The 13,207-nt window shown below is 41.8% G+C and overlaps 2 protein-coding genes across 6 annotated transcripts; one reads left to right on the top strand and one right to left on the bottom strand.

Annotated features, from left to right (window-relative positions):
- Nucleotides 1–1,780: 1,780 nt before the first annotated feature.
- Nucleotides 1,781–5,462, bottom strand: fn3krp (fructosamine 3 kinase related protein). 3 transcript variants are annotated; one of them, XM_088357498.1, is made up of 7 exons: nt 4,970–5,462; nt 4,733–4,884; nt 4,558–4,649; nt 3,918–4,000; nt 3,674–3,796; nt 3,344–3,411; nt 2,122–2,475 (listed from the first exon to the last, which is right to left on the bottom strand). In XM_088357498.1, exons 1-7 carry the CDS (start codon nt 5,108–5,110, stop codon nt 2,274–2,276), a joined length of 861 nt encoding a protein of 286 aa, XP_088213624.1. In that variant the 5' UTR covers nt 5,111–5,462; the 3' UTR covers nt 2,122–2,273. The 3 variants fall into 3 exon arrangements, with proteins under 3 accessions (XP_088213623.1, XP_088213624.1, XP_088213625.1); XM_088357499.1 differs by having other exon boundaries at nt 2,122–2,472; XM_088357497.1 differs by lacking the exon at nt 3,344–3,411 and having other exon boundaries at nt 1,781–2,410; nt 4,970–5,456.
- Nucleotides 5,296–13,193, top strand: arl16 (ARF like GTPase 16). Of its 3 annotated transcripts, XM_088357501.1 has the most exons (6): nt 5,296–5,661; nt 5,861–5,915; nt 9,359–9,475; nt 9,555–9,670; nt 9,858–9,941; nt 10,076–13,193. In XM_088357501.1, exons 1-6 carry the CDS (start codon nt 5,585–5,587, stop codon nt 10,239–10,241), a joined length of 615 nt encoding a protein of 204 aa, XP_088213627.1. In that variant the 5' UTR covers nt 5,296–5,584; the 3' UTR covers nt 10,242–13,193. The 3 variants fall into 3 exon arrangements, with proteins under 3 accessions (XP_088213627.1, XP_088213629.1, XP_088213628.1); XM_088357503.1 differs by lacking the exon at nt 9,858–9,941 and having other exon boundaries at nt 9,359–9,406; XM_088357502.1 differs by lacking the exon at nt 9,858–9,941 and having other exon boundaries at nt 5,297–5,661.
- Nucleotides 13,194–13,207: the final 14 nt, after the last annotated feature.

Here is a 13,207-nt window from a genome sequence, read left to right as displayed (position 1 = left end):
TTGTTTCCACTGGATGTAAAAAAAAAAAAAAAAAAAAAAAGGCTTTATCGGTGTGTGGGGGGGATTCATTGAACGATTTGTTTGAACGAATCTTTTGAGTGAACTAATTCTAAAGATTCAGTTCACCTAAAAGAACTGGAATGCACATCACTAAGGCTCAGTTTGTGCCACTTTACCCATGCGCCACAGCAGACAACTGCAATAGAAAGGATGGTGGGGGCAAATCGGCATGTTTTTCCCCAATTCCCAACCACCACCACCAAATGCTCACCGTTTTCGCGTTCATGACTTTTCCATCGATGCTTGTACCTTGCTGTGATTAACACACGGGACCAGTCTTTCAGGTCTGTGATGCGTGCGGTCGCTGTATGCGTGCCTGATGCACGAAACAACGCGATCAAATGATGACGTCCAGCCATCACAGCTACAACACTCCTATTTACAGTTCTTTCATTTTATGCCATTTATAACCGGAAACACAGATAGTTAAAGTCAAACGAATAGGGAACTTGTCTCAATCCAATGCCTTGCTTCAAAGAAAGTCACAACTTGTCCAAGCATTTGTGCAAATGAGAGCCTCTGAAATAACCTGCTTCCTCTCAGTATGTGCCTTACCTCAAATGAAGTCAGAAGAATGAATTTTGTAAACGCATAACGCACACAGTTCTATTCAAATTAAAACAGTCATAACCTAGTTATTTGTTTCATTCCATACTGTTTTCAAAATCACAACATGTTTTAGTTCAGGGACGTGCGGTCAGAGGAGGCAGGGGAAGCGTATCATGAAAAGGGGACAAACAAATTCAATTGTTTTTATTATAAAGTCATTTTCCTTTTAATTTCAATAATTTTGTATCATTTTGAACCAAAATCGCTGAATTTTTATAGTTATTTTAAAACCGAAGGCGATTCGCTCGGAGGAGCAAACGTACTCCTCTGAGGATTGCGTAATCACACGGCAGCCTATGTTGACAGGCTATGCAGTTAGACTGAACTGCTCTGTCTTTATGTCGCTGTTTAATGTCGCACAAACACTGTGGCTATATTAATTAAATTCCGTAGTTAAACTGGTGTATATAATATCTTGTGGTTTTTGTCATCTGACTGTAATGTCGTGTTTCTTTAGATCAGGGGTGTCAAACTCATTTTTTTCACGGGCCGCATTGTAGTCATAGCTTCTTTCAGAGGGCCATTATGACTATCAACCCAAGTCAATGTATGAACACCTCATATTATATACAGTAAAAGCTACAAAACAAACTGACAAATAACTCGTTTCCAAATCAGACGAGTAAAAACTGGTCAAATTAAAAAAAAAGATAAAAGTGAAGACAATTTGCAATTTTAGTAATGACATACGAATTTGATGCACAATTTGTCTTCGGGGGCCACACAAAATGAATTGGCAGGCCATATCTGGCCCCCGGGCCTTGAGTTTGACACCTGTGCTTTAGATGAACAAAACGGCTTTGAAAAGAGATCTTACAGAGGCTACGAAAAAAGGTTCTCCAGACTTATGGCAGGGGGTGCTACTGATCCCGGGATGCTTCATGCGCCTTACCTGTAGAATAAGAGATCTCCAGTTCAAATTTACAGCGAACAACGAAGGCGCAGTCGTCCATTTGTTTAGTTTTATATTATTTTTGCCCCCCCCCCCCCCCCACACACACACACACACACACACACACGTTTTTACATTGGAAGACCAACTCCGGAGTTAAAAGGTTTGATTCAGACAATGGGACTTCGGAACGGAGTGGTACGCACGATCGAAAACAAGTTTTTGATTTCATGTGCTTTATTGAGTGTTTTTATGTTTGAAAACTGCTTATATGTGATTTTAATTAAAATAGTTCAAATTAAATAATGAATAAGCCACACTAGAGCAGCGTTCCCCAACCTTTTTTGTGACACGGTTAGGTGCCAGACAAATTTTACCGGGGGTGACGTCAGTGCATCCCCAGTCATGAACCTCACTGCACGTCACTGTTTTGGTGTAATACACAGAAACAACTTTTAGAATGGTCTTGGTCAAAGATTCTGCACATGCGCAACACTTGGTTGAGTCCAATTACTTGAGCAGGTCCTTCATGACTCTTATTGACGAGCCTCTGTAGCCACCGCCAAAGTGGTTCCAGTGATTCAAATAGTTGAAGAGTTGATAGAGCTGGTTTCTGTGGGCAAAGCCGGGCGCCTTAGGAATTTTTGCATGGTAGGCCGAGAAAAAGGAGCTGTCGAAGCCTCCGAACATGCCAGCGATTCCCAACTCGTATTCAGAATGGCCGTAAAAAGAAGAGGGGTCGAAGATCACCGGGCCCTTGCTGGTTTCTGCCACGTTGCCTTTCCACAAGTCGCCATGCAGAAGAGCTGGGAACACCTGCGCGTCTCGGAACAACCCTGGGATCTTCAGCTGTCAAAGATGCACTTGGGGTTATCTCTGCGTGCACGCGCACACTCGCCGGCGTCGCCGTACTTCTAGAAACAATCAAGCTTTTACAATAAAATAATAGGGCCCTCCTCTCCAATGCATACTGAAGGAATGAGGTCGAAATACAAAAAGTCCTGCCTCGCTACAAAAACAGATATGCTCAAACCTCATTGAATAAAGTACATAAGCAGACAAGTATATTCACATATTAAATAAATAAAAGAAACATTTGAAGCATATAATTATACCTACACACCAAATCAATAAAGAAGACATAACTAGACATTTTTGATAAGTGGTGATGAGAAAGGTTTTTATAACTTTATGATCTGATATATATATTTCTGAGGACTTTGAAATAACAAATGACTTTTGATATATTGCCTAAATACCTTAATGACCCTTAAGGAACTGTGGAATGCATGCCTGATGTTTTTTCTCTGAATCATGGACACGGCCAGAGTCGTCTTGACCGTTCAGTACTTGATTGTATCTTATGTTTTGACTAATGCTAGACGCCAGTTTTTGATTACTACTGAACGCTCTGCACAGAGGGAAATAGTTTGCCTAACAAAGAAAAGATACGGTTGAATGCGGTACGACAGTGTATGTCCAAGATTGGAGAAGAATGTTCACAGGAAGGTCACGTGGAGATAAAACCAGTGGGTGCCAGAAGGAGCCACCCGAGAACTCGGCCAAAGATGATCGCCAAGGCCGAGAGACGGGATGGAAGACAACAGCCCCCTCCACACACACACACACACCAACAGCCCCCCACCAACACACCGAATCGCCCATAACCAGCACCACTCCCATGGAAGCAGACTCTCCTTCGAACTTGCCCCACCCCGAAGACTCATCGCCCATCAATCCCAGCCCACAATGTGCTACTGAATATAAAACTGATCTAACAACCTTGGACTTTGCCTTTTCTGAATGGAGACTTTCCGCTCTTGAAGGGCCCAGCGCTGTATTGCACTTTCCTGAAAACAGAGCTTTCTGAACAAGAAGTGTGATTGAACTCAACCAACCTGTGTAAGTCTAATTTCTGCTTCAGTGTCTTTGCATTTTCCTAAATCTGAAGAAATCAAACGAGCACGCAGTGAGTAAATTGGATAACAGGTGATTGGCAAAGGCTTTTGCCGTGAGGCGCAGATAACGCGCTCCCTAAATTGTGGACAGAATCCAACAATACCTTGCTTCAAAGTAGAAAGAAACCCTTCAAAGAAACGCCGACCGGCGTACCTGCAGTGCCGACCAAAGCTCTCGGACCTCTCTGTCCCCGTTTGACTTCTCCAGCATGTTTAGCTGACACTCGAGCCTCTGGCGAGTATAAAAGGTCATCCAGTCATCCTGCCATTCGTTTTCCTGGAAGTGACAAAAAAAAAAAAAAAAAAAAAAAGCCATGCTAATGCCGCTTAAAACAACGTGATAGCTTCAAGGATGACACATCGCACATCTGCATGGCCATAATGCTGTTTGCTTTTACCTGTGCGATATAGCCACAACACGTAATGGTCGGGAAGCCAAATTTGTCCACGTAAGTGCCCTCCCTCTGCCCGGCTCCTTTTCCTATTCACACAAAAGCCATACCTAAATTCATCTTGCACGTCACAAATAGCACCGCTCTCTTCATTGCCATGTTTGTCATCCACACAGAGCCAGTTAATACACAGGTGAATTGCAGCAGTGAAAAAAAACCCTGCTACAAATAAACAGGTGCTAAGTGCCAGTAGAATCCATCCAAATTCTCTCAGATAGACACTTGGAACTCATTGCAGTTGTGAAAGTCTTCAGTTCATACACAGGTAATTGTACAAATAAATGCCTCGCTTCTACTATGTTTCTGGTCCTCTCTGTATTCTAGTAAATAGAAAGCAGCCAGTTCAGACAAGTATTCAGACAAATAAAGGCCTCCTCGTAAAACGCAATAGATTTGCATTAGGTGCCGCAAACTTCCCTGGCCACGAGTTCAGCAAATAGAAAACTAGAAAATGCTAACAAAAAAACACCATGCTTTGAGTTGCAAAAAGGCTTGGCGCCGACAACGTTTTAAACTACAGCACGCAAACATTCTGTCATGCTAAATACAAATTTGTCAATATTTGCAGTTAAAGAACAACACTTACCAAGGGTGTGCTGCTCTTTGCTCACTTTCTCCAGCTGTCTCTTATTGTGAAGGTGCAGATCAGCCACCTGCTCTCCAAGCTGCCTGGAATATCTGCAAATTGCAAGTCGACACAAAAGTTTCTAAGATCCTTTTTGATGAAATGGGGCCATGCGACCAAAGCGACATTGCCTCACTTGCTTAGGGCACGAATGTCCAAATGCTCCATTACAAACATACAGCCTCCAGTTGCCAACTCGATCACCTTTATAGGTTTGGGCACTTGAATTGTGCCCGTTTTGATTATAGCCTCCAAACTGGCCATTTCCCCGTCAAACATTAATTTGGCCTGAATTTAAAAATGCCATGTTTAAAAATGCACGAGTAGGTTGAAACAAACAAGCAATCAAATAAACAATAAAGTCAAGAGTTACCTGGTTCTTGTGGTTTGTTTTGACAAACACTTCACCTGTGTCCGTGTGATAACTCTGGCCCTGACTGATGCATCCACCTCCGGCGTGGCCGGCTAACTTTAGCGTGGCTGTACCCAACTCTTTCTTTAACTTATCTTCCATTGCTCAGAAAGGATTATATGCAGTCTATCGTATAACCACGATACAACGCGCACTCACCGATAGCCTGCAGCCGTGTTTTAGAATGAACGACGTATATTGTATGACGTCTCAGCTAACGGATTAAAGCCCGTCGTTGCGTGAATTTATGGGTAATTGACTTATCCAACATATTGACTCATCCAATATATCAGATTACATCAAAACATATAATCACATGTTTTGAATATGTTTAAAGGGTTTACGTGTTACATACGCGCTTTTAGAAACTGTCATCTCTTTGCTAAGAGATATTGTACCCAGTTTATTGTTTTGTTTGCTTTTGCTCTCCGTAGTGTTGGCATCACACGGACCAATCGGAAATCGGGCGGAGCTTTCTCATATGGTAGGGTTGGCTGATCACGTGACCGTCACCATGGTTCCCCTTGAAGCCACGTTACTACATGCTAAGGCCCAAAAAGGGCTCCTGAATATAAAATGAGCTGTTATGAAGTGTGCTTGCTCCTCGGAGCGACGGGCGTCGGGAAAACATTGCTCCTAAAACGACTCCTCAATATCCTTTTACCCATTTCGAATAATTAAACGAGATGCGAGTTTGAATGTTTTGCGCACACCTTAGCAACAGCCCGCTAGTGTCGGATGATTAGCACTGATAGTCGCGAGTGCGACTCGACCTGGAATTATCATTTGCTATTTGACGAACTCAACGTACTTCAACGTTGCTGCAGTTGCTTTCTTAACGTTTTGTCCACAGCTCAGTTTGCGTGACACTGTTGAAGTGGATAGCCCTCCGCATACTCTGACAACTGTAAATTACAAGGAAAAAATCATGTCTACATTCATTACATTACAAACCCTATACAGGACTGTCTCAGAAAATTAGAATATTGTGATAAAGTTATTTATTTTCTGTAATGCAATTAAAAAACCAAAAATTTCATACATTCTGGATTCATTACTAATCAACTGAAATATTGCAAGCCTTTTACTATTTTAATATTGCTGATTATGGATTACAGTTTAAGAAAACTCAGAAATCCTATCTCAAAAAAATTTAATATTTCCTCAGACCAAGTTAAAAAAAAAGATTTCTAACAGCAAAACAAAATCAAACATTTGAAAATGTCCATTAATGCACTCAGTACTTGGTTGGGAATCCTTTTGCACGTATAACTGCATAAATGCGGCGTGGCATGGCTGAGGTGTTATGGATACCCAGGATGCGGCCCTTAGCTCATTTGCATTGTTGGGTCAGCTTCTTCTTCACAATACCCCACAAATTCTCTATGGGGTTCAGGTCAGGGGAATTGGCAGGCCAATCGAGGACAGTAATGCCATGGTCAGTACACCATTTACTGGTGGTTTTGGCACTGTGGGCAGGTGCCAGATCATGCTGGAAAATGAAATCATCATCTCCATAGAGCTTTTCAGAAGACGGAAGCATGTAGTGCTCTAAAATCTCTTGGTACACAGTTGCATTTACTCTGGACTGGAAACACAGTGGACCAACACCAGCAGCTGACATGGCTCCCCAAACCATTGCTGACTGTGGGAACTTCACACTGGATTTCAAGCAACTTGGATTTTGCTCCTCTCCAGCCTTTCTCCAGAATCCAGAATGTGTGACATTTTTGTTTTTTTAATTGCATTACATAAAATAAAGAACTTTATCACAATATTCTAATTTTTTGAGACAGTACTGTATATGTTCGACTTATTCAACAAGAATTGTGTGAAGGCGAAAAAGTTCCATTTTTCACCTCTAATTTCTACATTTTTCAACCGATTCACCTCGTTTCAACATCATTCTGCAGCATTCCCCAAGTATTTATCAACTTCTTCACCTTCACATGCAATTTCTTCAGGAATTGCAAATTCTAGTTATTAGTGTGAAGGTGAAGACCTTCACACTATTGTTATTCCTGTCCTTTATTCTACTTATTCCGCTCACTTTTTTGACGCTTAACTACTTCCACATACTTCAACCGATTCACTCCGTTCCACTTTTCACTTATTCCAAATATTCATGACACCGTTGCTTAAATTTTTTACGTTCAAAAAATTTTCCGTTTTCACAAAATTCACAAATTTCCTTCGATTTTTTCCCCATTCATTCTTAATAGCAGACACATTTACGTTGCTCCAGTTTGAAATTCACATAATTCAACACATTCAAATTACATTGGGGACATTCCCAAACTTGCCAAATTGAAAAATTTCACGTTTTCACTTTTAAAATTTGCACAAAATTTTTGCAAAATTTCACAAAATTTAGTTTTTCACTTCAAATTTCTACATTTTTCCACCGATTCAACTCGTTCCAACTTTCAACTGTTCATCTTTTGCCTACCTATTCCACAAAATTTTCAAATTTCCAATTATGAAATTCACACCAAATTTTCCAAAAATCCCTTCTCATTTTTACATTTTTCAACCGATTCAACCCATTCCAACTGTGTTCACTTTGTTCACCTTATGCTTACCATATTCACCCTCTTGACCCCCACTTCCAGTGTGGCGGCCATTTTGGATTGACCCTGAAGTGCCCCCAATGAACTCAGAATGAACCGGAAGTGCCCCAAATCAAACCGGAAATGACCTTAGGTAAACCGGAAGTGACCCCAAATTGAACTGGAAGTGACCCAAATAAACCAGAAGGGACCTTTTAAAACCGGAAGTGACCCTAATAAACCGGAAGTGACCTCAGCTAAACCGGAAGTGACCTATATCAAACCGGAAGTGACCCAAATAAACCGGAAGTGACCCGAATCAAACCAGAAGTGACCTTATTTCAACACAAAGTGCCCCAAATAGCTACATTTGTGCTAACTTTTGCAATTTTTGTCCGATCAAACCCGTTTCAATATTTTAACACCAAAGTGAACCTCCTGAACCCGTATATTTCGTTTCGTTCCAAATTTCAAAAAATTTAGGCGCAATTGTTTTTTAGGGGAAATTCCCATTCATTCTCTATGGGGATTCAACATTTGCTCTAACTTCTACAATTTTTGTCCTATTCAACCCGTTCCAACTTTGAACTGTTCATCTTTTGCCTACCTATTCCACAACTTCCCACTTACCAGAAATTCCAAATTTTCAAATTTGAAATTCAACCGAATTCTCTACAATTTTGTTTTTCTACTCTATTTTCTACATTTTTTAACTGATTCAACCCATTCCAACTTTCAACTGTACATCTCTTGCCTACCTAATCCACATCTTCCCACTTACTAAAAAAATCCAAACTTTCAAATTTGAAATTCAACATAATTCTCCAAAATTTCGTTTTCTACTCTAATTTCCACATTTTTCAACCGATTCAACCCATTCCAACTTAATTCACTTTGTTCACCTCATGCTTACCATATTCACCCCCTTCACCCCCGCTTCCACTATGCTTACACAATTCAACCCTTCACCCCCACTTCAACAGTTTGGCAGCCATCTTGGATTGACCCAGAAGTGCCCCAAAATGAACACAAAGTGAACCGGAAGTGCCCCAAAACAAACAGGAAGGGCCCCAAAATGAACAGGAAGTGACCTAATATGACCAGGAAGTGAACCGGCAGTGCTCCAATTTTAACAGGAAGTCAACCGGAAGTGTCCCACATCAAACCGGAAGTGACCCAAATCAAACCGGAAGTGCCCCAAGTCAAACCGGGAGTGACCCAAATCAAACCGGAAGTGATCCAAATAAACCGGAAGTGACCTCAGCTAAACTGAAAGTGCACCAAATTAAACCAGAAGTGCCCCAAATAAACCAAAAGTGACCTTATTTCAACAGAAAATGCCCTAAATGAAACCACAAGTGACCTAAATACGACATTTGCTGTAACATTTACAATTTTTGTCCGATTCAACCCGTTTCAACTTTTGAACTCTAAAGTGAACCTCTTGAACCTATAGTTTTCGTTTTGTTCCAAATTTCATAATTTTTTGGCGCAATATTTTTTTTAAATTCCCATTCATGGTCTTTTCCTTCACACGCAATTTCTCCAGAAATTGCATTTTCTAGTTTTATAAGCATTTTATTTTTTCTTATATACGGAAGTATTGTATTCTCTTCTACGCGCTATATTTTTTCACGGTTGTTCACATTTTCGTTTTTAAAATGTTTATTGAAAAAGGACTTGCACTTTTTGATGCTATATTAGATCTGCATGGATCATAATTAGATTAATTCAAAAAAATCAATCAGAAAAAAAATGTTTAAAAATAATCCGCACAGTTGGCTATGTGATGCCTCCTCAGGTGGGAACCAACCTGACGGACATGATGCTGAGGCGAAAGAAGCTGACGGTGAGGGAGTTGGGAGGCTGCATGGGCCCAATCTGGTCCAGTTACTTCAACGATTGTTCGTCGGTCATAGTCAGTGCCGCCTCCCCTTACTGAAGCAAAAAAGCCGCTCCAGAACACAAGTCTGTTTGATGGTTTGTTGTGTGTGTAGTTTGTGGTGGACTCGTCCAATGTGGCTCAAGTGTCAGCATCGTGCATCCAGCTGCTGTCGGTGCTTTCTGCCGAGCCTCTGCAAAACGCTTCTGTGCTTATCATCTTTAACAAGCGGTAAAAAGGCACACGTGTTATATTGAACACACATAATAAGATCCACTTCTCAAGGGCCCCAAAGATGCTTAACAATAATAACTCAGTAACATCATATTACTGGATGGATGCCTCAGGGAACAGATGGTGCTGGTGACTTTGTTATTTTCTTGCTTATCTTTGACAAATCATGTACCTGACGACAAAGGGGGCGGGGAGCTCCATCCATCAATGAATTTGAACCAGAGCATGTATGTCGTCAATCATCAATGCAAGGCGCTCTTGTTGACAGGTCCGTGTGGTTCTACGTGGCCATTAAGTTAGCCAAACAGAAGGATTTAAAAGATGCAGGGAAGCAGCATGCCGGCTTGAAGTCAGGAGAACTAACCTGGCCGCTCCGTTCTTCTGTTGCTGCTTCCCCTCCAGGGACATGCCTTGCACCATAAGCCTGCCGGAGATCCGCTCCCTGTTCCGATTAGATGACGTGGCGGACTGTGCTCCTCAGCCCATCGTCATGCTGGAAGCCAGCGCCCGCTCCGGGATGGGACTGCGGGAGGTGTTGGCCTGGATGGAATCCATCGCCGTTAAGTGAGAGCCGGCAGGAAAAAGGACTCTACGGTTTATTTTATTTGGTCAATCAGGAGACCTTTTTGGGTGAACACAGGCATGAACATGGTGATGCGCTACAAATATTTAATGAAAGGCAGCCAGCCAGCCAGCCACAGATGGTGACAGGCAGAGCATGCTCTTGCACTGGATGGAAGAAGACATGAATTGTGCATCCATACTTTTTGACATTTTCCATCCTTTCTTTTTTCTAATGGGGCCTTGTAAAGCCACTGCTTTGTATACACATACAAAAAGGTGTATGCTTCAGGATGATCCTGTAGAGCAGTGGTCTCCAACCCCCGGGCCACGGACTGGTACCGGTCCGTGGATCATTTGGTACCGGGTCGCACAAGAAAGTATAAATAACTTGCATTATTTCCGTTTTATTTACTTGAGTCTGAATGATCTTTTATTTTGAAAAATTGACCGGTTTCTCTCCCACATCTCATGACATGAACAGAACATAACATTACTCCTGTTATGTTGTTGGCGTAATGTTATGAGGACGCTGCGAGTAAAGTTGCATAGGTGTTCGCATACAGAATTCCACCATGGAACTCAGGGTTGAAGGGTGTGGGGACCGTGATGTGTTCTTTCTATTCCTCGTTTTACGAGTATATTTTTTTGCGACAAACCTGCGTCTCCATTCCTTTGGCACCACAATACCATTGTTTTTATGTCGGTCTTGTCATTTTATTTTTATGTATTCATCCGCCACACCTTTTTTTTCCCCCGCCACACCTTAAAAGTTGGTGGAGGCACCACATCCACTCGGTGCTCAGATCAGCTGTCTGACACTTTTGAAGACGTCACGCTATACGATTGGCTGAGCAAATAGTACAGTGACCTTTAAGATTATGGTTGGTCTCTTTTGCGGAAATCGGATTGTTGTTCAACCACGGGCGATTTTTGTGAAGAAAACTTCTAAAAACAACGTGCAGTCTGTGATTATTTGATTTTATTTGTTCTTTTTAGAATTGTCTTAGAAGTTTTTTTTCGCAAAAATCGTGAAGTCATCAAATACTGGTCGGTGAAAATATTGTATGACAAAAATCCAGTCCGTGGCACTAGAAAGGTGCCTTAATTTTATTTCACCTTTTTATTTCGCATGCACACGCAGCGACCTCTCGCTGTCCCAACCGAACGGTGTTTTGTTGATTTAATAAGTGTTTGTCCGACAGTTATACGTGTTCGTCTCGTCTTACTACGTCGTGCTACAAGTACAGCAGGCAGTTTCTACTAGACATCGGCAAAAGCGAGTTTTGCAGCATTCTGAACTTTGAAACAGAGACATTAAAGGAACTCAAAGGGTGGAAAATCACGAGGAGGAGGAGGAATCTGTGTCTACATCCGTGACGAATGGTGCCGGGACACTGTAGTTGTATGCAAACACTGCTTGCCACTGGCGGAGTTTGTGATCATAAAGTGCCGTCCTTTTTACCTGCCAAGGGAAATTACTGAGATTCTGCTAGTCGCGGTATACATCCCGCCTTCCAACATTGAAAGCGACAGGATCACGGCTCTTAGTGAACTGTACCAGGCTGTCAGTGAACAACAGACGGCGCTCCCTGACGGTTTCACCACTGGGGGTTTTAATCATGCAGATGAAGGAATGTGGTCGAAATGCAAAAAGTCCTGCCTAGCGACAAAAACAGATGTGCTCAAACCTCATTGAATAAAGTACATAAGCAGACAAGTATGTTTACATATTAAATCAATAAAAGAAACATTTTAACCATATAATTATACCTACACACCAAATCAATAAAGAAGACATAACTAGACATTTTTGATAAGTGGTGATGAGAAAGGTTTTTATAACTTTATGATCTGATATATATTTCTGAGCACTTTGAAATAACAAATGACTTTTGATATATTGCCTAAATAGCTTAATGACCCTTAAGGAACTGCGTAATGCATGCCTGATGTTTTTTCTCTAAATCATGGATGTTAGGGTTTTCCAGGTTATCTTTATCATAGGATTATGTTGGAATGCAACAGGTAATAAATACCTTACCTTGTCCTCCTTATCACAAGATCGTAAAACATCCCCTGAGATGTTTAGACTAGAGGACAAGGGCTTTCTATTCAGCCCACTCATACCCCCACTCTGTTTCTCTTAATAAATATCCTCTTGCAGGAAGGAGAGTCCAGAGCTCTATTCGAACATCGCTGTACGCACAGCGACGAATGGACTCTCCACCTGCAGGTGTCCAAAAGGACTTACTTGTCTCCCGTGTGGTTCTTGCAAAATAAGTTGGAGTGAGCAAATCTCTAACAATGGACACGGCCAGAGTCGTCTTGACCGTTCAGTACTTGATTGTATCTTATGTTTTGACTAATGCTAGACGCCAGTTTTTGATTACTACTGAACGCTCTGCACAGAGGGAAATAGTTTGCCTAACAAAGAAAAGATACGATTGGCAGCATGATTAAACTAAGAATAAGCAAAGACATGATGTATCAAAAGAACAGCAATAGATTAATGATGTCACAGCCAAAAGCTAACATAATTTCGTACAAAATGACAAAATTGAAAGAATGAGGTACGACAGTGTATGTCTAAGATTGGAAAAGAATGTTCACAGGAAGGTCACGTGGAGATAAAACCAGCAGGTGCCAGAGGGAGCCAGCCAAGGACTCGGCCAAAGATGATCGCCAAGGCCGAAAGACGGGATGGAAGACAACAGCCCCCACACACACCGAATCGCCCATAACCAGCACCCACTCCCATGGCGAACTTGCCCCACCCCAAAGACTCATCACCCATCAAACTTGGCCCACACTGGCATGTGCAGCTGATATAAGCTAACCAGAGAACCTTGGACGTTGCCTTTTCTGAATGGAGACTTTCCGCTCTTGAAGGGCCCAGCGCTGTATTGTACTTTCCTGAAAACAGAGCTGTCTGAACAAGAATTGTGATTGAACTCAACCAACCTGTGTAAG

This window comes from Syngnathus floridae, chromosome 17, assembly GCF_059516105.1.
Source record: "Syngnathus floridae isolate MCC-2025c chromosome 17, RoL_Sflo_1.0, whole genome shotgun sequence".
NCBI lineage: Eukaryota > Metazoa > Chordata > Actinopteri > Syngnathiformes > Syngnathidae > Syngnathus > Syngnathus floridae.
Note: the sequence above shows the minus strand (reverse complement) of the source record. Positions and strands in the feature narration are given on the sequence as shown.

Excerpts from the sequence above, each read along its gene's own strand:
- fn3krp (XM_088357497.1), bottom strand. The coding sequence starts at position 5,110 with ATGGAAGATAAGTTAAAGAAAGAGTTGGGTACAGCCACGCTAAAGTTA. Across the intron at positions 4,650-4,732 it reads GACATTCGTGCCCTAAGCAA|ATATTCCAGGCAGCTTGGAG; the intron begins GTGAGGCAATGT and ends TGCAATTTGCAG. Across the intron at positions 3,797-3,917 it reads GTTGTGGCTATATCGCACAG|GAAAACGAATGGCAGGATGA; the intron begins GTAAAAGCAAAC and ends TGTCACTTCCAG.
- arl16 (XM_088357501.1), top strand. The coding sequence starts at position 5,585 with ATGAGCTGTTATGAAGTGTGCTTGCTCCTCGGAGCGACGGGCGTCGGG. Across the intron at positions 9,671-9,857 it reads CTTATCATCTTTAACAAGCG|GGGGCGGGGAGCTCCATCCA; the intron begins GTAAAAAGGCAC and ends CTGACGACAAAG. Across the intron at positions 9,942-10,075 it reads CAAGGCGCTCTTGTTGACAG|GGACATGCCTTGCACCATAA; the intron begins GTCCGTGTGGTT and ends CTTCCCCTCCAG.